The sequence below is a fragment of the Crocodylus siamensis genome, chromosome 2 (genome assembly GCF_052110815.1).
Source record: "Crocodylus siamensis isolate JL-2025a chromosome 2, ASM5211081v1, whole genome shotgun sequence".
NCBI lineage: Eukaryota > Metazoa > Chordata > Crocodylia > Crocodylidae > Crocodylus > Crocodylus siamensis.
This window is the reverse complement of record NC_143396.1, coordinates 87,323,398-87,348,647: the sequence shown is the minus strand read 5'-3', so window position 1 is coordinate 87,348,647 and position 25,250 is coordinate 87,323,398. Positions and strand designations below refer to the sequence as shown.

Here is a 25,250-nt window from a genome sequence, read left to right as displayed (position 1 = left end):
TAAAACACAGCCTTCACTTTCAGACTGAATGACTTTATTATGAAACTTGGTTTAAGCTGTAAACATTGAAAATAAGATAGTATATTCCTACATCTGTACTGCAGTACAAGGCAGAAGTCATGGTTGGCTGCAGATCTGCTTAGCTTTACTTCTGATGACTAACAGGACAAAACATCCGTTCAGGTAAACATTTTAGCATAAGCTGCCTTTTCTTTATCTTTCTGGGCCTTTATTTTTTGTTTGATCTTCAGAATTTCAGTTTGGATAGCTGGTTAAAAGAAAAGCTTCAATTACATCACAATTTTATCACCCATCTTCATTTCATACTGTTCAAGCAGGGACATTCTAACCTACAATAAGTACCTATAAATGAAGTGATAAAGGTATATACTAAACAAAAACTCTCCACAAGCTGCTTTACCCTCCCATCCAATTACGGAATAGGGAAATGAGCTTACAGAGAGTGTAACAGCATACAAAGTACCATCAATAGCGAGGGAGTTTCTGATCTAAAGAATGTTTCTCCCGGGTACCTGGATATTAAGCAATCTTACTTTTTTTTGATAGGTCAGGAGTACATAAACAAACAAATTTTCCCATCCTGAGCTCCAAAAAATTGAGCTCTTGCCCAAGGACATAGCATTAGTCTTGTATAGAAATAATTTTCCTGATCACCATCAGTACAGGATAAATAGTAAACTTGTGTGTATTCATGTTGTAAACCCTATGAAAGGTATTATGTTAGCCTATAGCTACTGTGCCAAATAAGCAAGAAGGATTGATTTTGAAAAATTTAAATTCTGGCAACTGCCAGGAAGAAAGCAGGGGGCTCCTGTGACCACTCTGATACCAGGATTAAAAATAGCTCTACATAAAAATAAATTAAGCCAATCATTTCCCAAACTGGTCTGTGAAGCCATCTTAAGTGGTTTGCAAATTACACTGGCACTTAAGTTAATAGGCTTTGCTTAATTAAAATGCTAAAGTCTTTATTATTTAGTAAATAGTTTAATATTAAGCAAACAGTTTACCTTTATCTTCAGGTGCTATCTCCTGAGCCTTCTTAATATCAGCCTTAAATAAAAATTAAAAAAGTAAATGCTTTGCTAAAAACTTTAAATACATAATCCAAAACAAACTCTTAATTATTAATTACCAGAGCTTGATCAAAATCTTTTATTCCCTGCCAGGCTTGAGCTCGTCTGTAAAGAGCTTTGGTGTTTTCTGGATCTATTGCAAGAGCCTGCAAAATGAATAAAAGTGATAACAATGATGTTCTCCAAACACTACAATACACACAAGTAGTCCACTTTTCTATTTTTGGTAGAAATTGTGGAAATCTCATTATCTAAATGGAAACACCACTTACGACTCAGCGAACTACAGTACTGCTATAGCACATGTCTTATAAAGCACATAAGACATTTTAGGATATATTGGGCTAAGTGCTAAAAAGCTGTGTCTACACAACTGACCTACATAAAGCTGCATTTCAATCTCCTGCATTAGGCTGTAACAATAGAATGGCCTATTAGATCTTACGATTCTCTCCCATATATCAGAGGTCATTAGAATTTCAATCAGTCACTTCTGTAATGAGCCAAATTTTACTACACTGTGTCTTCTGGAGCACTGTTTAGTTCTAATAAAGTGGCATCAAGATGGAGATTGTACCACTAGTTCTAATGGTTCATCACCTTCATGGTGTGGCTCTTCTGCACTCTCTACAAATTATCAACATCTTAAAAACACAGACACCTTATTCCAGAAACTTCATTTTAGTATCTGTTTCATCCATATTACATATGGAACTAAAATCACTTTCCTACTCGCTTCCCATTCGTTAATATATCAGACAACTGCATTTTCCTTTTCTCTTAGCGCATAACCCTGGCAGCTCATATTCAGTTGTGGGTCTAGTATGATCTCTTTTGGAATCACTGCTGTCCAGGGGATAGTCTCCCATTCTGTAGGCCTGTATTACTTGTTCCAAGATGTGTAATTTTGCCTTTGTTGGAACAAGTAATAAAGCACTTTTCATAAATTCTAATATGCTGAGCAATCCAGATTGCTCCAAGTATCCTGTCATGTACCACACTGCCAATCTTTCCCCCACAAATTTAAAATCTGTGGCAATTTTATATTTACTTCCACCTCAGTGGAAACATCAAATGCCTTTTGGCCTACTACCGTTCAATGCAGAATCTCACCAGAGTTTATCCCCTTTCGTTAACAATTCCCTGACAACTACTTTGAAATCTGTCAGTTAGCTAAAGTACTGCACTGTATCAGAGTATACACTAAAAGGACAGAATTGAATACTTCAAACAATGTAATTATACTTATGCCATTGTTTTTGTCAACTAAACCCATAATTTCTGTGAAGTTTCCATATATATGTGGCGTGGAATTAAATAACATTACATGTTTCATTTAATTTTCAATTCAATCCTATTTCAGCCTTTCCACTATTCTTCCTAGGATAAATACCAAGCTAACTAATCTATACTTACCCAAGTCATTTCACTTGCTTCTTCTGAATATTAACACAATGCTAACTTACTTCCAGGCTTACAGCATTTTCCCACATTCTGGTATTTTTTAAACATCAACATCAGTAAGACATGTCTCTTTGGTCAGCTCTTTAAAGACTGTTGGGTGCACATTAGATGGACCTGCTGATTTCTGTTACTGACGGGATAAGTCCTCAGTTACTAATGGACTGAAAAGTAGTTCATCATCTTATTTCTTTTTCCAAATACAGAACAGAAATGTATATTCAATACTTCTGTCTTTTCTTCATCATTAATAACTTTCCTATACTCTAACCAGTAATGGAGCCTATACGCAATTGCTGACATTTCTTTTTTTCCTACTATAGTGGAATTCATAACAGTCATTAGCTCTACAAGCCATGCTTTTCACCTTCTCTTATGTCAATTACTTGTTTCCCTGTTTTGTGTTGCACTTTCTTGTTGCCGTCTTCATTCCACAACTATGCTAGTACAGACTTTTTAGTTAAAGTAGCAATCAATTAATCTATAAAATACTAACAATCACTTTCAGAACATGTTTAAAATTTTCTGACTGTGAAACTCCTATAAAAATGTTCTTTGTTTTTTAAATAAATCCTTTGTGCTATACAATTTAATACTGCTCCCTGGAACTAAGACTGAGAACCACATCATACCTCTTACATTGTATCAATTTTTTAGAATATTTCTTCTGAAGTAGTAGTAAAAAAGTTAGTAATAATGTAATGCCAGATGTGCCAGGTCTTTTAATTAACTTATTTCAGGAAAATGATCCTTTTGTAATTATTTGAGATTTTTGGTATCAGCCTCTGTTTTCCAAATAGTCTAGTCTGGTAACTAAAACAACTTATGTAAATGGACACACATGTATTTATTTATATGCAAGTTGAAAACAACAAAAAACCCAAATTTTACCTCAGAACAATTTTCAATGGTTCCCTGCCAATCTGACTGTTTCAGTTTACAAGCAGCAACATTTAAGATGCAGGTCAAAGCTGGAGTCTTCAATTTTGCTTTATCCATTTCTTCTATCACAGCTTCAGAGGCCTCCAGGTACCTGCAAAAAGCAAGTTTACGAACAATACATATTAAGATGTATGACATACTGTAACTTGTAACATTAACTTATTTCAACCCACAGCTATCTGACCAAAAAAGTATGCAAAGAATATTTACTCACCATCTATCTCAATATTTTTTAAATACCTAATTTCTACATGCCCATTATATTAGGTGACAAAGTGATGATTCTAACATGCATATTTTCCCCAAAGTTGAACTGTCAGTAGAAAATAGTTTAACATTCCTGGCTCATTAACTTGAACAATTTTTTTTTAAAAGGCACCCATCACAGTTAAGCTGCCATATACAAATATGTATATGAAACTGATGAATTTGGTCCATGCCCTGAAAGTTAAATTCTACCTTATGTTAGAATTCAGGAGATTAGCTATCTGGAGATTAGTTACCTTCATCCAACTCAATGAGGGCAAGATAAAAGTGACGTTTGAAAAGGAAGATTTCAAAGAACTAGCTGTGATTTACCACCCTTCATCTTTTCTGACAGCATCTTTTCCACCCACACGTTGTTCTAAATGGCATGAGGTCTTTGAGTCCTCTTCAAATATGGTTTCTTCTACATGAGTAGGTTATACTCTTTAGCAAAATACAACATCATCCCCCATCCCCACAGGAAACTCTACTCCTTCCTCTTCACCAAATATTTAACAACACTTATGCTAGTTACTCAGAAGTATTTGAACTCAGATCTAAGACTGAACAGAGAAACAAAACAATCTGCAGAGCATGCAAAATGCAGCCATTTCACTACAATCCAGCAAGTCATACAAGCATTAACCCCATCTTCCCTTCACCCCTCACTGCCATTCCACTTGACATGCTAATCAAATGTCCTTTCCCTCAGCTTCAAAGCTAGCAAGTGGATTGGGACCCAGCTAAAAAAATCTGTAAATGCATCCCCACCCATGATGCATCAAAACAGCTGCAATGTTATGGGAAAATAAAGATTAAAGTCACAGTATGTCAAAAAGCCTGGAGTAGTGGACTGTGAACAAACAGTTCCAGCAAAATGAGATAGTGGCAAAAGCTGGCAGGAACAGGCAGAACTAAAATAATCCAAGGAAAAAGAACAGAAAGGTTTGATCACCCTGCCCCAGAACCTGGAGCAGAACCCAAGGTTTAAGATTCCACAGTCTTCCACTATCAGCAAACATGTTTGAAACCCACAGAAAAATTGTGGGTCCCATCCTCCAAAGGTTAGATCACAATCTAGTAACTCTCAGTTAACTCTTAACTCAAGCAGCAGTGATTCTTATGGCGGATAGGAAGGTTCCAGCTCTGCAGACGAGCACGCAATTTGTTCAGCTCCACAGAATAGAATTCCTGATTTCTTTAAAAACCTAGGAAATGTTGCAAATGCTCACATGTTAACTTAAACACTCAAAATCTAGAAAATGCTGTGCATCCTAAATTTTAGCATTTTCTAGATTTTGACTACTTCACCTTCTGACATGTATGCAGAATTATGCACAACCCTTACTAAAAATACAATATCATAAATGTGCATGACGTTTGAAATATGAATTATCTGCTCACAACTCCAAGGGTTTCTCATCTGTAGCAGGCATAATGTATAAGGTAAGAAACAAAAGGCAGAAGAGAGAAAAGGAATAGCAGAAGAAAGCAGTGAAGGACTGGGTTTATCCAGTACAAATTGTATCAAACCCTTCTTTTTTCACAAAGCAATATGGCTGGTGGGAAAGGGGAAGGAGGCAAAGTGTGAAATATCTTTAGTAAGGTTTCTGACTCATGCATGACATTTTTATAAATGAAGGGAAGTATGACCTAGATCAAATTGCCGTAAACTGAGGGACACAACTGATCAAAGAATGGTACCCAGAGCATTTATCAACAGTCCGCTGTTAAACTAGGAGGAGATAAAGTAACGTCTGTAAGGGCCTGTCCTGTGTCCAGTTCTATTCAATACTTTCAGTAACAGCTTTTATTATAGAATAGAGAGTACATTTATAAAATTTACAGATGACACCAAGCTGGGAGTGGTTGCAAAAGCTCTGGTGGACAGGATCAGAATTCCCAACGATCTTGACAAGTTGGAGAAATGGTCTGAAATCAATAAGATGAAATTGAATAAAGACAGGCACAAAGTAGTACACCACTTAGGACGGAAAAAAATCAAATGCACAAATACATAATGCAGGGTAATTTAATATGCAGCTGCATGATAGAAAAGGATCTCTAAGAGGGAAGGGTTATAGTGGATCTCAAACAGAATGAGACAATTTGTGGTGTTGAAAAAAGGCAAATCTCATTCTAGGCTGCAATAAAAGGACCATCATATGTAAGACATGGGCAGTAATTATTGGTTTCTTCCAAGATTTGGTGAGGCCTCAGTTGGAGTACTGTATCTAACACTGGGCACCAAACTTTAAGATGGAAACAAACAGAAGCAAATCCAGAGGACACCAACAGGAAAAATGGGTTTGGAAAATGGCGTTGCTGTGGTCCCCCTACTTTATCTGTGGCAGGTTAGGTTATGTCTTGGGGTATGTGTCAGGGTTGACTGTATAGTTTTGCTAAAAGGTTACACAGTGGATTTGTATAGGGTAGTTTGGAGAGAATGATCCTGCCTCAAGCAGGGGGGTTGGACTAGATAACCTCTTGAGGTCTCTTTCAGCCCTACTTTCTCTATGGTTCTCTGAAAGGTTGAATGTGTTCAGTCTAAAGAAATGAAGCTTGTCCCACTTTTAACTTGGTATAAGTTATCCAAAGTTAAAACCTGTTTTAGATGGTGATCAAGCTTGTTTTCCAGGTCCACCAGAGAAAGCACCAGAAGCAACTGACTTTATTTGCAGCCTGAGAGATAAGGTTAGATGATAGGATTTTTTTTTAACGGTAAGAGAGAGTCAAGTACTGGAATAAGTTACCAAGACAGGTTCTAAATCCCCTTTGTTGGGAGTTTGTTTTCTAAATTGTTCCTAAGTGTCAGGGATGGTAGACAGATACTTGATTGTGCCATAGTGCAAAAGTATGAACTACATGACTCCTGGTAGTCCATTTTAGCTCTTCATTTTTCTGATTTCTATGTTTGGTATTGTAAATAGAGGGCAGTTCTCCAAGGTAGTCTTTTCAAAGCATAACAAATTTCTATCTGCTGGAAATCTAATTAACTTCAAAAAACAAGAGATTTTTTTTTAGGCATTGTGTGCGCCTCAGTTGCTTTGCAACTTTGATTCACAATTGCATTTTTCTATTGAAAGGACACTTTCATGTTACTGTATTTAATACTCCTAAAACAAGACTTAAAAGAGAATATTTTGAAAGTTTAATGTGGGCTATCAAAAAGAGATTTTTGCTTTGTACGTTTCTCCTCTTTGGTTATTAATTTTAGTTCTTTAATAGGTTAAAAGATGGACACAGGAAAATTGGTGCTGCCACTGGTGCTCTTGAGTTACAATATTCATAGTTTTATGAAGCAGTGATGATTAAGGAGGCAGGTATACAAGGCAATATTGGAATGACGCTGAAAACAACTCCAGAGGAAACAAGTGAGAGATCCAGATAGTCTCTGATCCTGAGTCAAACAATGCAGGAAAGTATAAAAAGTGATGAATTGTTTGTGAGACACGGGCAGAAAAACTCTAAGTTAAGGTAAAAGACATGGAAGATGAAGCAGGAGATTATGTAAGCAAGAGCAGAAATCTAGTCAGGGTTGACAGTAACAACAACACAAGAATCTGCAGAAAGACCAATGTGCAGGCTCTGAGGGAAGAGGAATGACTGTTGAAGCAACAGGTAAACACTAATTACGTTTTTAAGTATAGATGAGTTCAGGGACAGCATTAAGCAATTAATTCAGTTGACAATTTTTTTCAATATTTATCTTTGTGTTCCAGAATATACCCCAAGTGTGCATGATGACCTTTCTGTAAAACAAGTACTCGTTTCTAAATTACTAAAAATAATAATTTTCCAACCTATCAAGGGCCACAAACCCTATTAACTGAAATTATTTTTAAATAAAAGTGCTCTAATACTTCCTGAAAATGGTAACAATGATCAAAGACATTGGCAAAAATAAAAGTCCTTACCTTAAACTTTTGTTATACTTTTTAGCTGCCATTGCCCAATTCTGAGATTTGAAGAAAGTGTTTCCTATGTTCTTTATGTCTTCTGCTATTGACACAATCTTGTCCACCTATAAAAATGTAAGTAGTAACTTATATTATACTAATTTAGAAGTTCTCTCTGAATAATGGTGGAATTCCAGATGCTCTGTTATACAAAAGTGACTATGGAATCCCAAGTTTAAAGGAAAAACAATATCCAGGAGAATACTAGAGATCCAGTATCCCAGTCCATAGTTAATGCTCTATGCTTGTTCTATGGTATGAAACTCCCACTGAAGTTAAACATAAGGATCAACAGTGACTAACCATTAGGGCACAGAACATAACTACAGTAAAGATGCAACCAGTAATTTATCTGTTTATCCTAACGACAGTGGTTCAACACATTCCAATGACAAGGCAAAATCCACTGTCCCTTAATCAAAAAGAATGAACAAACAGAAATGTGGCTATATCCTATATCTACAAAAAAACCCCACAAAAAGATGTATTAATAATGAAGGTGCATCACTAAGACCCACCCCTTCCCTAAAGTACTTGCCTTTTTTTTCCCCCAAATAATGGTGAAACTCAAATATTTGCACAAGTGCTCTAATAATGACCACAGAATACTTTTCCCTCAGATCTCTTCTACGTCCACAGGTGAAAGATAGCCAATTGTCTAGCACAATGTCAGTCCAAATTTTTGCCTTTTGTTTTATAAATGCAACAAACTTTAGTTATGTAGATCATGATTAACTTTATAAGCCACTTAAGGAACCAGTATCTTTCAGCCCTGCTATAAGCTTTGTAACTCAATTGTAAAACAGAAAAAGACTAACTTTGCCCATCTGCAAAATTAAGGACTAGTTATGGAGGGGACAGCATTTCTCTGGGCAGAATATACCCCATGCAACAGATACTGCAATTTCACTTGTAGCTGGGCTGTTGTTACCCTGCCTACAGCAGTCAGGCCTACACATTGCTTTGTCTCATAGGGCACTTTCCCACATACTCCATTGGGAGGGGGTGCTGCTCTTTAATTAGAGTGGCTCTGACAGCAGCTCTAACTAAAGCGCTGCAGTTTCTTGTGCATCAGCATCCCTATGCTTCAAAATGGAGGTGGGGGTGCCTAAACTAAAGCTCATTTGATGAGCTTTAGTTCAAGCACCCTTGCCACCATTTTGAAGTGCAGAGACTCTTACAAGTGAGATGCAGGAGGCTACTGCAGAATGGTAATTGCCACACTCCAGCAGACTTGATTCCTTCAGCTCTCCACATTCTGCAGTAATGCACAACTGTAAAAAATAAAAAACCACAAGATATGTCTATCATGCAATACTGTCATTCAGTACTCCAAAAAGACAGAGATACTATGTACTGTTAAAAGATCAGTGAAAACCTCCTCCACTTCCCTAACCAACACATTCCAGCTGCTTTTTAATCGCCCCTTATTATTAATCAAGTCTGCTCTGACATGAGTATTGGAGCAGCCTCCATGCTTGTGTACAGGCACCCATAGTGAATAAAATGTGTTGCAATTTCCTAACTGGAAGGAAAGTAAGAATCTCCAAACTACTTCCAAAAGTCTGCTGTTAAATATTTATGCTTTATAGTTCTAAAAACTTGTCACTCCAGCAATAAAAAGTCTTGAATAACAGAAAGAAAAGAAGCCTAGAAAATAAATTTCTATGAAAGATCTTATTTTTAGCATTATGGTCACTGAAAAATATCAGGTCGCAGCTAGCACTATAAGAATGTCACTGAATCTACAGTATGAAATTGTAAGATCTAACAATCTAAAGCAGTGTCTTTAAGTCACTAGATCTAAATTGTTCTGACAGAGCCTTTAGAAATATAACAACATACACCTTATGGTCCAGCATACTAGGAAGTTTTTCCTTAAGTAACTAAATTGAAAAGAAGAATACATACCTCTCTAAAGTTTGTTTCTGAATCCTCAGGAAAGTCTGGATGGATATCTCCAGAACCATCCACTGGTAAAATTCCCCAGTTGTCTCCTTCCGTCAGCTCTCCACATTCTGCAATAATGCACAACTGTAAAAAATAAAAAACCACAAGACATGTCTATTATGCAATACTGTCATTCAATACTCCAAAAAGACAGATACTATGTACTGTTAAAAGATCAGTGAAAACATCCTCCACTTCCCTAACCAACACATTCTAGATGCTTTTTAATCGCCCCTTATTATTAAAGCCATTGGCAGAATAGGCAGATTGTATCAACAGTGGTATCCAACTCATCTGGCCCCACGGGCTCCATCTGGAGTGAGGTTCCAGTCTGGGTCAGATCTGGAGCAAGAAGCCACATAATCTGGCCCACAGGGCTGGAATTTGGTACTGGCAGCATTAACTTCTGCAGCTCCCAAAGCCACAGCAGCCACCACTCTTCCCACCACCAAACTTTAGTCAAATAATGCAGATCTCATGTTCCAGATCCAGCCCATAGGGCTCCCCACAGGTTTGGAAATTTGGCAGCAGAATGTGTGGTAAAAAAATTACTGTGGCTCCAGAGCTGTCAAATTTCTGGATCAGTGGGGGAATCCCAGAAGCCAAGTGACATGACTCTGTGGGCTGAGTCTTGGTTACTTGGGAACAAAATAATTAAATACAACCCCAATCTTTCAGGTGCAGAAGAGCAGAAGTTGGTTCTGAGTTCATATCAAGATATTTGTAATGAGGCTAAGGCTAATGGGATAAGAGTTATTTTTCCTAGTATCTTCAAATTAGAAATGTTAATAAAAAAAAGAAAAACCCACAGAAAAAAATCTTACTACACCACTTATGCCCTTAGAGCAACTGACCTATTTGGACTCGAGAAAAAGAAAAAGGTTTACTATCTAAATAATACACAATTTTAATAGAGAAAGAGATAGATCAGAATACCAAGCAAAGAAAAGTGTGTGAAAGGGCTCTGGGGAAAGAAATTGAGCTGCAGCAATGGAGAGAAATATGGGAAAGGGATTATTCATCTTCCATGTGTGTTTTAGACACAAAAAATTAAATACTCCACAGATAGTTCCAACTAGGATCCAAACACATTTTCTAATGGTGATGTTTTATGTATTTTTACAACAGAAATAATATACAGTAACTTCAGCCTCATGGAATTCTTGTGTATTTTTCCTGTGTTGGAATTTTGCTTCTCTAGTTGCCCAAGTAAAAAGTTTACAAGTACAAGCCCCATAAATAAGGAACTGCCTCACAAATACCACAGATTCACAGGAATTCTAATACTTCTGACAAAGATTATGCCTGCTTTCTCTTGTCACCACTAAGCCAGAACAGGAGGTGGCAGTCACCATCCTTAAGTACACATAAGGAAGAACGTGCACCTCAGTACACAGGAGACAGAAGGCTCTTTTCTCATTCAAATGAACTTCCAATTTGTGTAGTAACTTATCTCAAATCACTCGTAAACCATTAGGAACAGATATGAAATATACACAATCAATACATCAGTAAAATATAATCACCTCTAAAGTGAAATTCTGTAACCACCCAGGACTAACTGCTGTTTGCTTCATCCTTTTAGATACTTAGAGGATGCACCCATCACAAGTTAGCAGGTAGAAATCCTGTTTTGTTTTTTTTTTAATCACAGTTCTAACTTTTTCTGCAGCTTTTGGTAAGTCGCATGCCAGGTGCTCCATACCAGTCAATGCTGTGTTTGTTCTAAACCGATTGTAAGTGAAAACTAAAATTGAGACAATTAAGCGCTGAATAAAACACAACTAAGCTACCTTAGGTTTCACTTCCACTTACCACAAGCTAAAAGCACACACAGTGGGAGCATCTACATGTGCATTAATGCACTTTGTTACTGCACATTAGATGTAGTGCCTCTAATGTGAGGTACTACAAAATGCGCATTAGGCTGCCCTAATGCACAGTAGCAAAAGCAAACTCTGCTTTTTTAGTGACACTTGATGTGCAGTAGAATAGGCTACTGCACATTATTATAGCAGCAGTTTTTTTATGCACTGCTTTAATGCACAGCAGAACAGACTACTACACATTAAAGCGCACATGTAGACGTGCCCAGTTACTGTAAAATAGCTAATGTGCTGCAAGTCTGCCCTTCCATTAATTCATTGTAATTTGTTCATTTTCCATATGCTTGTTTTATCATACCTTAGAAGTGTGGAGATAGTATTTTCTCCTTCCTTTTGAAAGGTGGTGTGAAAATTGATTAGTAATTAGTCAACATGTATAAGATTTTTCCAGATGTAAGATTTACAAACACTTAACTGCAAGGTCTTTAATACTTTCTACAATCTTAACATTTTATTTAAGATTAGTAAATGGCATCAACACAGGATCAATAATCTTTGATTATTAGCCTGGATTAAAAAAAGAAAAAAAAGAACATGTTCATTTTTACAATAGAAGACAATGAAAGCTAATTTTAAAATGTTGAAATGTTCTGAGACACAAAAGTTGTTAAAAGCTATGTATTTCTAGTTTTCATTTAGCAGAAGCAAAAAATAATTTCAGTCCTACTGAAAAACATTACTAAAGCTATTCTGCAGGACTCCAGGTAATGGAAAAAGTATTCACTCAGAATATTCTGGTTCTACCTACCTTAGCAGGATTTTCTCCATTCACTTCAACATTTTCTAGTAGTTTAACAACACCCATTCCTTTGATCACTTGGCCGAACACCACATGCTTCCCATCCAGGTGAGGAGTTGGCACCGTTGTAATGAAGAATTGGGAGCCATTTGTATTGGGTCCTGCATTTGCCATGCTCAGCAGCCCTGCCTTATCATGCTGTGCAAGAGAAAACACCGTCATTAATCTAAGTCAGGTCTGATTATTTTACAAGAGTATTTATTACATGCTTCAGAGGTACTAGGCTATCCTGAGTGATCTCTACAATGATAACAACTCCAAGGAGCTTGAAGGCTACACAATTTGCATCTGGCTTCACCTTTCCTGACATCAGGAATCCAACAGCATTTTTTTTTTTAACTATTTTTCCTTAAGTTATTGGCCAGCAATTGCAGCAGATACTGACAGGAAGTATTGTATCAGCTGTTTGATTATGATCAATTTCATTGACCAAAAGAAAAAACAGAGAAGTCAGTTGAAATGTTCTGGATGGGATGCTTCTCAACTGGACTACCAGAAATTAGAAGCAGCTCTCTCTCTCACACACACCCTCCTCACAGTACTGGATTCAACAGTAATACAATTAAGAGGAAACTGTGTGGATATTTACACTTTAAACTTGCAAATAGTTATACATGAGCAAATCTTACACAAAAGTGTCAGACCTCATGAGTAGGACCACTCATGTAAACACTTAACATACATAGGTGCAGGTGTTCATAGGACTAGGAGCTACATTTAAAACTTTTCCCCATCTTCTCCCCTATACCTCTTTCCTCAGGAAGGCATCCTTTATTTTACATACAGGCATAATGCAGAAACAGTTGCTTAAACATTCCAGTAATAAAAAGGTATTATACATTTTAGTCCTGTGAAATATATTTTGCCTCTTTGTAATTCAACACAAAGAATCTTTTCCTCACTATTCAGCTTATTCCTCTGGTGTATTTTGTTCTGTCCACAGCAGAAACGCTGTACGCATATTAGAAATTCAGACTGTAAAACAGGTGTTACCCAAATCTTACAAAAAAGAATATACTTACAATAGATTTGTTTCTTTGAGTACATCATTGTAGAACCCAATGCAAGTACATATGCACATCATGTACACACCTAGTTTTATTTTTAATGATATCCATCAGAGGTGCATACATATACATCGTTGCATTCCCACGCAGGCATAAAAAGGGCAAAAGTAGCCATACTCCTTCACAACTCAAAACCTGTGATAGCTGAGGATTCCAGAAAGCCAGGATACAATCCATCATCTCAAAGAACTAGAGTTTACCTTAGTGTTCTTCTTTGGATACTATAGAGTCCACTGTAGGTAAATGTCAAGCTGTACACTCTCATGACACTACGAGGAAATTCAGTTGCAGAGTAAGAGCAAATGTAGCACTGCTTTCCTAACCTTGTCATCTCAAATAGTAGCTAAATTGAAGGACAAAAGTCACTTTATAATATACTGATGCCTTACAGATTTCCGAAGCTGGCACATGCCTGAAGTAGGCATAAAATGTTTTGAGCTCTGACAAAGTAAGCCTTATTATTCTGTGTAAGGTACATCAGCCAACTGATAACAAAAACACAGGGCGCATCTACACAAGATGCTAAATGCACCAATTAATTCTATTGCTCATTAGCACGGCAGGCAAAAACTCTGCTCATGTGCTAATGCACAGCAGAATTAGTCTACTGTGCATTAGCATCACAAAAAAAGTGTGCATGGAGTTACTGCGCAGTAGCACCAATTATGGAGCATTAAATTAGTACCTGTTATTATAGTCAACTGCATTACACAAACAGGTGTAATACCAGGTACTAACTTAATGCTCCATAATTATGGTGCATTAATGAACATGCAGACACACCCACAGTGTAACTCATCTCCGTATCAGATGACCAGAATGTACAGTCACAGCCTGAGTGATAGGGTGCAGCAACTTTGGGTCTGGAGAGAGGATATGGCCAGTGCTGCAAAAGGAGTTTTAGGAGTTGCAGGATTTAGATTAACAACTTAAAGCCAGAAATGCCTCAGGCCAAGAGAGACACCAGAATGTCTCTTGGAAATCACTGCTGGAATTACGACAATTTGGCAGGAAGGGGTAGAGCAGACCTCTGTGCTCCACTTGAGAAATGGCATCTGGTAGCAACTGTGAGCACAGGTCTCCTCTGAAACAAAACTGATTTATCACTTTTCAGTGATTCCCCACTGGTGGATTATCTCTTTGTGATGCATCTGTACAAGGACTATTCAGGTTTGTTCACCAATTACCTATTTGGGTTATGGGTAACTCCTGGGAGCGGGAGGACCCTGCTCCCAGGAGAGTTACTTTGCTTTGATGCCAATAATTCTGGAAATCAGTAGGCAGAGAGAAACAAAGTATGGCCCCTCCTGTTTGTTTCTATAGTGTACAGCTGACTATTTTCTCCAAAGTTTGGCATTACCAATCTTTGGAAAGTAATCTGATAGTTCTGAGCTCTAGGACTCGTATGCATTCCCTGTCATGTGGGACCCAGATTCCTAGCCCAAGTGAGCTCTGAAACCTGACCCTGACACATCCATGATTGACACCTTTATAGAGAGGGTACTAAAACAGGGACCACTGTTTACAGGTTCCTGCTACAAGGCCATGTTTACACTAATATGATATGGGTTTAAACCCTTTGTGTTTATTAGGTGTTAGGCTACTGAATAGAATAATCCAAGATAGATACAAAAGTGTCACTGCTGAAATCTAGCCAGCAATATGCAGCCACCATGATGGGATGTGATATGGGTAGGGGCTTCCTACAGAGGGTGGGTGTAATAACCAATAATTTCAAGGGGGAGGTGGGGGGGAATGGCTCCCACTGCTGCTTGCACCACAGGAGGGCAGGTCATGTACTCCCTGGATCTGTGCAGGGCGAGTGGGTGGGCTGCAGCTGTGAGCCAGAGCCAGGCTCTTCTCTCTGGGGGCTAGTCTTGGAGCAGGGGCTACGGAAGGGGCTACAGCCACCCCAATTTCACCGTAGCTGCCTCCCAGTGCCGCCGCCGCCATGCGCCCAGCGCAGCCCCGGCACAACCTGCATTTCCCCACACAGGGCATAGGATGAAGGTGCAGCTTGTCAGGAGGTGGGGAGGGGGGACAGCTGCCTCCCAGTACTGCCGCTTCTGCGCACCCAGTGCAGCCCTGGCTCTTCTTGGCACATGGGGGGAGGCAGGGATTGAGCTGTGAAAAGCTGGGCTGTATTGGGCATGCGGCGGCGCTGGGAGGGAGCTATGGTGAAATCTGGGGTGGCTGCAGCACCCTCCGTAGCCCCCACCCTGAGCCAGCCTCTGGCAAGAAGAGCCCGGCTCCAGCCCACAGCTGCAGCCTGTCCGCTCACCCCACACAGATCCAGAGGGCACATGGCCCACCTTCCTGGGGTGCAAGCAGTGGTGGGAGCCCTTCCCCCCCAAGAGCCACACCTCCATCCTGCACCCCGCCCCAGATGGGCAGCGCCTGCCACTGCCTTCTCCCTCACCATTTGGAGGAGGTTGATCTGCCCCCCTCCAAAGTGACATGCATCAATTGTTCAAGTACGTACATTTTCAGCTATGCTGGTCCTCATGGGGAATTTGCACTCAATCCACTTACTGAGATGTGACCTTCCTCCCAACAGACCAGACATTAATTATATGCCTTTTGACTAATGTAAGTCTGTCACAGATCAGGTGGTATTTAAATCAGATTCCGAAATTCAGTGTAGCAGTAGGCTTTCGAGCAGGTCGCCCAGCTGTACAGCGGCTGTTGAAAAAGATCTTTTCTTTTAAAACACTAGGAATATTGAAAGTGAAGGAGATTTCTTCATCAAAAAATTAAAAAGGAAATGAGTTTAGTTGGAAGTAGTTTTCAGACACCTGTTGAGTTTTGTCTCATTGCCACAGACTAGCAATGGGCATGGACACTATGTCCCTTATTGCCTCTGCACAGGAACAGGGGACAGCACAGGGTGTATATACAGCCCCAAAATAAACTAGTATTCAAAAACACATGAACACCCACAGACAGATCCACACTGATGTAAACTCGAAGAGCTTGTTTATAAACAAGACTTTCAGACTAGAACTACATTTAGGGGTAAAAGGACGAGTACAGTGGGTTACATGCCATTTTGTTCCTGACTTTTAAAATAGTTGGTGCCTTATTTTTTTAATTGTTTGGGTGTTACCAACAACTTTGGCTGAGGGAATGGAAATATGTTAAATAAAATTATACACAGATTAGTAGAAAACTTTATATTCTGAAGAAAATTTTCTTATACAAATTTCATAACAAAACAGTATTAAGATCTGTCTGATGCTAACATATGCATGAATGTAAACAAGGGATTTCTCATCTTAAATTTTCTACAAGATTAACATTTAAAAAAAGAATCTGCCATATCACCTATTTTTGTGTTTCCCATAATAATTTGATCCTTTTTCATTACAGAATTTGGCAGAAGAAATTTTGATGGGTCAGATGAAGCATTTACTTCAAATCAAATAGTTAAAATAATGTGGAACAGAACATTCTAAACCAGTTTCATGGAAACAATTTCCATTTCCAACATCTTTACCTTGTAATGAAAGTTTTCATCTTCAAATTTTTCACCATACATGCTTTCTCCACCAGTGCCATTTTGATTTGAGAAGTCTCCGCCCTGGATCATGAATTTCTTTATAACTATAAAGTAAAAATATGAATCATAGAAAATGCAAAAAAGGAAATAAGATTATATTCAAAGGTGAAGACCAGCCTCACTTCATCAACAGGAATTTTAATTCCCTTCCCATTTGAACTAGACCCCTAACTTGACTAGGGGTCATCATTATTACCAGCAATTCAGGTCCTACTGTGCCTTAATAAATCAAAAGCAAAATTACCCATTCAAATTTCTCACAGATGGCATTGGACAATATGAGTGACAAACATATGCCCTTAGACCTAATTTTTTAAAGATATTTAGGCATCTAGCTTGAGACACCTGAATACTTTCGAAATCTAGTCATTAATATCAAGAACTTCCTTCTAATAAGGAAGGATGGAATAGAAAGAAATGCAATCTCGAAGGGAATATATATGCAAAATCAAGAACAGCTATCAGTGATGTCCAAATAAAGCTGCAACCACCTCTTATCTACTCCATCTAAGCTTCACTGTTGACCTGACTTCAATATTTCAGCCGGAAGTCCACATCACCTCAGTGGTGAGGTGGTCAGTCTCTGCAAAGTACTTTGCTGTGTTTATAGGCTGGCAATTATAAAAGGAGACAAGGTGTCAGAAGCCTTAAGTAAGTCACTGGACTTCCCTGTGCTTGTTTTACTATCTGTAAAATGAATAAAGAAGTATCACCACTTTCAGAAGCCCCTTAAAGATGCTTTAATGATGGACAAAAAAGTAAAAAAAAATGAATACCTGTAAAAACTATATCCTCAAATATAATAAGAGAACATTTTTTTTCCAAAAAGCTTCAGCATTTTATCACCTCAACATGCAACAAAGCCTTCAAAGGCCACAGCTAGCATTGTTCATATTTTTACATTACTCGATCTTTATTTACTGTACTAAAACAATGCCCACATGATTGGAGCCCATGGTAAGGACTGCAAGACAGACTTCACTGACAACTTCCATTGCTTATTGTCTTGGGGGGAAAACATCAATAAGGACCTGGAGCAAAAGAATTCCCTTGCTTGCATGAGGTATTATTCACAATGAAACACCTACCACCTAATCAATGTATCAGTGGGTACCTGTAGACACACCAAGAGGCTGCTGACATACTGTAATTGAGTCAAACAAGCTTTGGTTAAAACACCCCCACTGCCATTTTGAAGCACAGGGACACTGATACACAAGACACTGTGGGTGCTTTAATCAGAGCAGCTCTTGGAGCCACTCTAATTAAAGTACTATCCCCCTACCCTCTCAGCATATTAGCTATTAACAGATCATTCTGTCAATGGAAACAGTAGCTAGAAACCTGGTCCAGAAAAAAAGGATAAAATAAAATAGAGGGAAAAACAATGCAGTTCTACTTTAAGCCACAACTTCTCTTTCAAAAAACCCCCCAAAGAACTAATGTTTTGGGGGAGGGAGAAGAGTTTAATAAAACAGTTCATTACACTTCATCATTTTAAAGGTATGTCTACTGTATTTTGACACACATTTTTCCTTTTTTCAATCTCTAATTCAAAGAGATTTAAGTAACAAAAATATCAAGGAGGGTTTTTTTCCAATTACATAAATTTAGTCCCTAATTTAGTGTGCATATAAGATATGTTTGCACCAGTGTGAATATAGAGTAAACATGATACACAGCTCTATAACAGCATAAGCTGTCCTACTCCAGGGTGAAGTTACCTCCCTGAAAGTAAGAAGCAGCCATACACAGGTGTAAGTTACAGAACTGTCCAAGTTGTGATCCAGCTTTAATCAGCTTTATCCCAAGACAGCCATTAGCTCAATACAAACAGGCTACTGTTGGTGCCCTTACCATGGAAGCTGCAAGGCAGCATAACAGTGCCTACTGCAGGCAGTTACCTTCTGAAAATTGGTTCTTTGTTCACAAGGGACACCAGCACAACTTACACCGTTGTAAAGAGTATCCACATCTGCAGATAATGATCACTGTTAGAAATCCATACATCACTAACACAATACTGATATAACTGACTTTCAAATCATGAAGCACTCCTAAATATTATGTAACTTTTAACCTAAAACATTATTCCAAGAAAGAGCAATGAAACAAAAACTATTCAAACTTACTTCTGTGAAAGGGGCATCCTTTATAATGAAGAGGTTTTCCAGTAGTAAGTCCTAGTCCTTTTTCCCCTGTACACAGTGCACGGAAGTTTTCAGCAGTTTTAGGTACAATATCAGCAAATAATTCAAAGACAATTCGACCAACTGGAAAGAAAGAGATGATTTGGAATCCGATCTTCAAAACAAGTTGCAGGCCTTGATCCATCAGGATAAACATTATTCTGTACCAGCTATTTTTAACTGAATAATTAGCATTATTTAAGCCAATATTAAATTAACCTACTTTAAAAAATATATATACAATTCTTGTATATTGCTGTAACCTGCTACTGGTTAAACTACAAAAATTTGTTAGCACAGATGCAATCTGTAAAGAAAATAAGCACCATAAAAATTTTAGACAATGATAGATGCTGCCCAAAATAATTTTGATAATCTATGTACATATGGTATGGGCTATTTCCTGGCTTACAGACAGATTGATAGGCGTTCAACAGACTAACATAGATGCCATATCTGTCTAATATGTAAAAGACTGAGTTGGAAAATGGGGTATTGTTTTAATGGAATTTTATTTTAAAAATTAAGTTTAATTGAAATGTTTAGCAAAAATTATATCAAAGTTTACAGAACTGAAATATTTCAGACAACAGATGGGAAGGTTGGTTTTCAGCCATTTAGATTAAATATAGATTGGAATTTCCCATAGAAAACCTCTGTTCTTGTATAGATCCTAATCCTCCTAACACTCACATATATTAGTATCTAATCTACATGCAGCTACATTATAAACCACTTACATACATACCAGAAAAGCGCATAATTTGTTAACTGGATAACAATGCCAATCCTGGGTTTCTTGCGTATTGCCTAACATGTTATCAAACCCTCATTATGTGCATGCTCATTAAATGAATATTCAGAAAATAGCATTGTCAACTTTCAACTTTGTAACTTAGGTATCAACATATACATTTGACACAGTTTCAAAAGAGGATGGGGCAGTAGCTGTTACGTTCTAATTGGGCAGATTGGGAATGATACAACCAAAGCAAAACTGGTCCAACTTTAACACTGGATGAAGCAGTGTTAAAAGATGGAGTTTTGCTCTGTTTGTATCATTCCCAACTTGTCCACACACAACAATTAGAATGTAGCAGCTGCAGCCCTTTTGAAATGGCTCCAAACATACTTGTGTTCATACCCTTAATTGTACTTTGGTTAACTGCATACTAATTGTAACTGTATTTGTCTACTTCTGAGCTAATTGTACTTCCTTTATTTGCCACTGAAACAAACAAGGGGAAGCTGCTGTCAAAGGATTGCCCTCAGAAGCCTTGAAAATGACAGGAGCTAGGCAGTTGCATGGCTGCTCTTTCCCTTCATTTTCCAGGCTTCTAACACTGGTGCTAACAGCAACCATTAGAAGCCTGGAAAATGAATTCTAGTCCATTCCATAGCTGCTAATGACATGATCTTGACAACATTGTTTATTTAACAAGCATTCAATCTGGGTAAGTACATATGTATTGTGAGTGAGTGCATAGCTTGTTTTCAGTATCAAAGATATGCATTTAAATGGGGTACAGTGTTCATGTAGCTTAAGATAATGTAAGCAATTTCCCTTTACACAAATCTACTCCTATGATACATATATGTTTTTACTTAGCAAATGAATTAATCTACAGCTGGTCAATGAATCCTTAAAACACTTTTTCATAAGCTGGCTTCTTTTTCTCATCAGCCTGAAGTTTTTCAGCTCACAAGTAACTGCCTAAGAGTATGTCATTCTACTAAAAACATGTACGAGTAGTAAAACTAATAGTGAAGCAAAAACAAATTACAGTGCTTGTAAATAAATGATGACTGCCATTTGGTTAAGATAGCATTTAATCAACTCTTCTCTAAGCTTCCAGGTTTAAATAATGCAATTAATAGTTAAATAGGCAATTACAACACAAGTGAAATGGCTCAACTAATTTTTAAAGGTATGCATTTTTTTCTGGAATAACTTTGTGGCTTATTCCTTGACACCAGGAACTGCTTTAACATGTGGCTAGGTCACAACTTAGGGCAGGATCAATTGGTTAATTGCACCTTAAGTGTAATGTGCACCAGAAGCCTAACACACAGGTTGGAGAGAGCTTTGGGGGATCCTCCTGCAGTGGTAACTAACTAGTGACCCTGAGACTTCCCACTGGATCTGTAACTTGTCTCTTTTCCACACCCTCCCCAAACAGGCCCCACTAGGAAACAAGTCCCCCTCTTCACCTGCTGCAATACACTGCTACCCTGTAGCCCCAGCTACATCTTCTGTATATTATACAATCAATGGGTGAACGGTGCAGTATATTCAGACCAATCACACGGGCAAAGTAATTATCACCCGGTTAAAAATAAAGGGGTCTCTAGCTCCAGAGAGAACCAGCCAGCTGGAACATCAGTGCTTGAAAACAGGGAACAACTCTACAGCTGGTTTCCACCCAGCTTTCATGGGAAGGTGCAGCACGGCAGCAGAAGGCAGGACACGGTGCCGGGCAGGTTTTATAGCCCTTTCTCCACGGGGCAGAGGGGATGCAGCGGGGTAGGAGGTGGTGCTGGGTCACACCCCACACAACGCGCAACCAGCCTTGGCGGTGGTGTTTGAGCCAAGCTGAGGTGGTGTGGGGGGCAGCCCAGCAGGTCGCTCCTTCGGGCTCCTAAAGTACAGAAGACACCCAAGCCTAGCTCCTCTGTCCTAAGCACGGCCACACAGTGGGATCCCCAGTGCCCACGCCTGGCGATCGGAACAGGTGCCCCGCTGCTGGGGGAAGGGCTCCCAGGCACAGCTCGACCGGCCCCGTGTGGGAAGCGGGAACCCACCCCCCGTGCGCCGGGCTCCACGCGGAGCGAGACGCGCAGGCCCGGAACGTTCCACTCCCATCCAGAACGTTCCACTCCGCCTCCCCTCCCCGAAATGTTTGCGGACCGTTCCACTCCCCACTAGGGTTTGCGACCCCTCCGGCCCGGAACGTTCCATTGCCCTCCTGAGATTCACGACCCCCCGCCCCGGAACGTTCCATTTCCCACTAGGGGTTCCTGACACCGCCCGGAATGTTCCAGGCCCCACTAGGGGCTCGTGACCCCTCTGCCCAAGAACGTGCCATCCTCGCTGGGGCTCGCGTCCCCCCGTGGGCCGGGAACTTTCCGTTCCGTGCCGAGGCGGGTGACCCCAGTGTCCTGTCCCGGCCCCGCCCCGCCCCGCCCCGCCCGCACCTCGCTCGCCCCCGACGTCGACATCGAAGAAGACCCGCGGGTTGCTGGGGTTGGCGGACTTAGGGTCCGGGCACGGGTGAGACATAGCGCAGGCAGAGGCCGGGCGCTGCGGCTCCTCCCCCCCCGGCCGCATGCGCGGACTTCCGCCGCGGGAGGGACTGGGCCCGCCCCCGACATCCCCGCTACTGCAGCTGGAGAGGCGTGTGGTGCCCGCCTTCTGGCTGCAGCTCCGAGACCGGCACAGGCCTGCGGGGCGCAGCGCCTGGCTTTTCCGTCACGGGGACCCCTAGACAACGCCCCTGTGCCTTGCCTCGCACCAGCGGCTGTGGAGGTTTTGTGCCTGCTGCACCACGCACTCGGTTCGTTCCTATGCCCGGGTGATGTGGTTCATTGGGTAAATCCGATATCTTTTATTAGACCTCCAAAAGATACCCGATTTACCCGAAGAACCATGTCTGCCTATGGCCTTCTTATACCAGTCCAGCTACAACTTCTACCCCTGTGTGAGGGGGAGGCATTTTGCCCCTTGGTAGAACTCTGTTTGAAGAAAGCATTGCACCCTGGTGCTCTTGATTTCATCGGCCAGCAGGGGCCACAAGCACAGATTTTTATTTTTAATGTTCTGTATTCCAAGCCAAATCCATTCCAAATCCATGAGTTGGTCCAGAACCCTAAGTGGCCCTACTACTGGCAAACATTCTTCGCCTCCCAGCGGGGGCTTCAGACATTTCCAAATTCTTTGGTGGGCATCCTACATGCAGGCCCAAGCCTCCTGGGGGCTTAGGGTTCAGATGCCCTTGAGTTTTGCTTGCCCTAGCTGTGTGGCTGAGGAGCAAGCTAGGGAGGAGTCTCCCATTTCCATAAAGTGGGCATAAAGCCAAGATCTTCCCACTCCAGAAGCTAAGTGGGAGATTAACTATACATTACCTTCACAGTTCCTACCCCTGTGCTAGGAGATCAATTGTCCTTGGATGCGACTAGGAAAACCGCCTCGGTTGCAACGGTGTTTCACCTGCCAGGTAATCATAGGAGCTATGTTTGATCTGAGGCAAAAGGCCGAGAAATGTGTTGTACGTAAAAGGCAGAAGTTTCCACCAGGCAGAGTTCCAGCCTGCAAGGGGCTGCTTGGGGCCCCTTCTGCCCCACACACTGTGGGGTTGGAGCCTGGGGGTAGGGAGAGTGAGGGCCACTGGGTCAGGTTTGGCCATTGATGTTTACAAATAGGTCCTGGTACAAAAAAGGGTTGAGAACCATTGTTGTAGTGCAATCCACTGCCTGAGGCAGGATCATCTCTATTTCAACAAAACATGAACTAAATCAGTGCTTCCCAAACTTCCTCACCATGACCCCATTTATGGCCCCATTTCTTCAGCATGACCCCATTTTCTCAATATGCCCCTTACTCCCAACCCCCCACTTTTGTGACGCTATCTGCTGATGTTGTGACCCCAAATGGGGTCGCAACCCACAGTTTGGGAACTGCTGATCTAAATTCTATGTAAGACTACCTTCAACCCTGACACAACATAAACCTGCCCTAACCTGCCACAGGTAAAGCAGGGGAATCATGGCACCCAATGTCCTGCTTCTATAAGTACAGACAGTCAAAAAGCCGGAGGCTAATTGATTCAATCTTCATAGGTTAGTCTAAACTGCATAGATTGAACCCATAAGCAAGTGAACAGACATTCCCTTTTGATTCCAGAAATGCAGCCACATGCCTGCAGTGGCCCAGGTCAGAAGCTATCACAGACCTGCCTCCTCTAGAGCACAGACCTTGGACCAAGGCTAACCCACCCACACTGTCGGGGGTTGGGGTTTGCAGGGAGGTCCAAAACATCCTGGAATGCTGAGGGACTGAGTTAACTTGACTCTGGAGGGGATCTAGCGCAGAAGTTCGATAAACCAATTTGACCTAAATCAGTCATGTCTGATACTACATCCATGCAGGTTCATCTTAAACCAGCTTCAGCCATTTTGAAAGCCATTTATGTACACTGAACTTCTGTTGTGTTACAGATTCGAACCAGCTTCCAATCACTTATAATGTTGTAAATATATGACCCAGAATCTCTTGATACAGGACCACACCCCGCACTGTGGAAGAAGGCAAAAAAACCCACAATCTGATCATGGGATAGAATTCCTTCCTGACCCCAAATATCGTGATTGGTCTGACTTTGGCTTAAAAACACCTTCACACATGTAGCAGAAAAGATGAGATGTGAAAGGGATGTGGTGGGGAGGCAACCAGCAAAGCCCAGAAGCATGGGAAATACATAGGGGTAGCTACTCCTAGATCATCCCTGACAGTGGCTGTCCAACCTCTTCTTGAACACCTCCAGTGATGTGACCTTGAGCACCTCCAGTCCACAACTTCCCTACACAGTATGCTGTTCTAACAGTGAAGAAATTGTTCCAAATAATCAATCCAAACTTACTTTGCTGCAACTTCAGGCCATTGGTCTGTGTCTGCCTCTGGGCAGCAAGAGAGAAAAGGTGCTTTCCCTTTCCTTCATGGTAGCCCTTCAAGTATTTGAAGTCTGCTGTCATGTCCATGCTCCTCTCCAATAAACAGAGCTATAGTTGAAGCTCTGGGAGAAGATTCTTTCCCCAGATTGGGTAACTTCTTGGAATTTGAATTTAAAGATCCTAAGTTTCCAGTAAACAGTATTCAGGAGACTTTTCAAATGTGTGGAAACATGCTAGTGGTCCCCTGGTTGCAGGGCAGCATGAAAAGTGTCTGGCTATCCCATGCATTTAGGCTTTGCTGGTTGCCACATGGGGACAGAAAGGAATTTTTTGTCCTGTTGCTACAGGTATCTGGGTTTTCTACCTTCCTTAGAAGCATTGGGTTTGGCCACAAAAAAGGCTGGGAATGTTGACTAGGATGTAGTGAT

At 40.4% G+C, this 25,250-nt stretch overlaps 1 protein-coding gene and 1 long non-coding RNA gene across 2 annotated transcripts; one reads left to right on the top strand and one right to left on the bottom strand.

The window, feature by feature from the left end:
• Window positions 1–12: 12 nt before the first annotated feature.
• PPID (peptidylprolyl isomerase D) lies at window positions 13–22,490 on the bottom strand. The gene is made up of 10 exons (XM_090036288.1): window positions 22,351–22,490; window positions 19,099–19,239; window positions 16,904–17,010; window positions 12,290–12,478; window positions 9,617–9,739; window positions 7,664–7,770; window positions 3,450–3,591; window positions 1,157–1,243; window positions 1,032–1,074; window positions 13–268 (listed from the first exon to the last, which is right to left on the bottom strand). The coding sequence occupies exons 1-10, from the start codon at window positions 22,481–22,483 to the stop codon at window positions 180–182; spliced, it is 1,161 nt and encodes a 386-aa protein (XP_089892414.1). The 5' UTR covers window positions 22,484–22,490; the 3' UTR covers window positions 13–179.
• On the top strand, window positions 7,642–16,913 carry LOC149870470 (uncharacterized). Its single transcript, XR_016440760.1, has 3 exons — window positions 7,642–7,780; window positions 11,241–11,274; window positions 16,777–16,913. It is a non-coding gene; the product is annotated as an uncharacterized LOC149870470 (long non-coding RNA).
• Window positions 22,491–25,250: the final 2,760 nt, after the last annotated feature.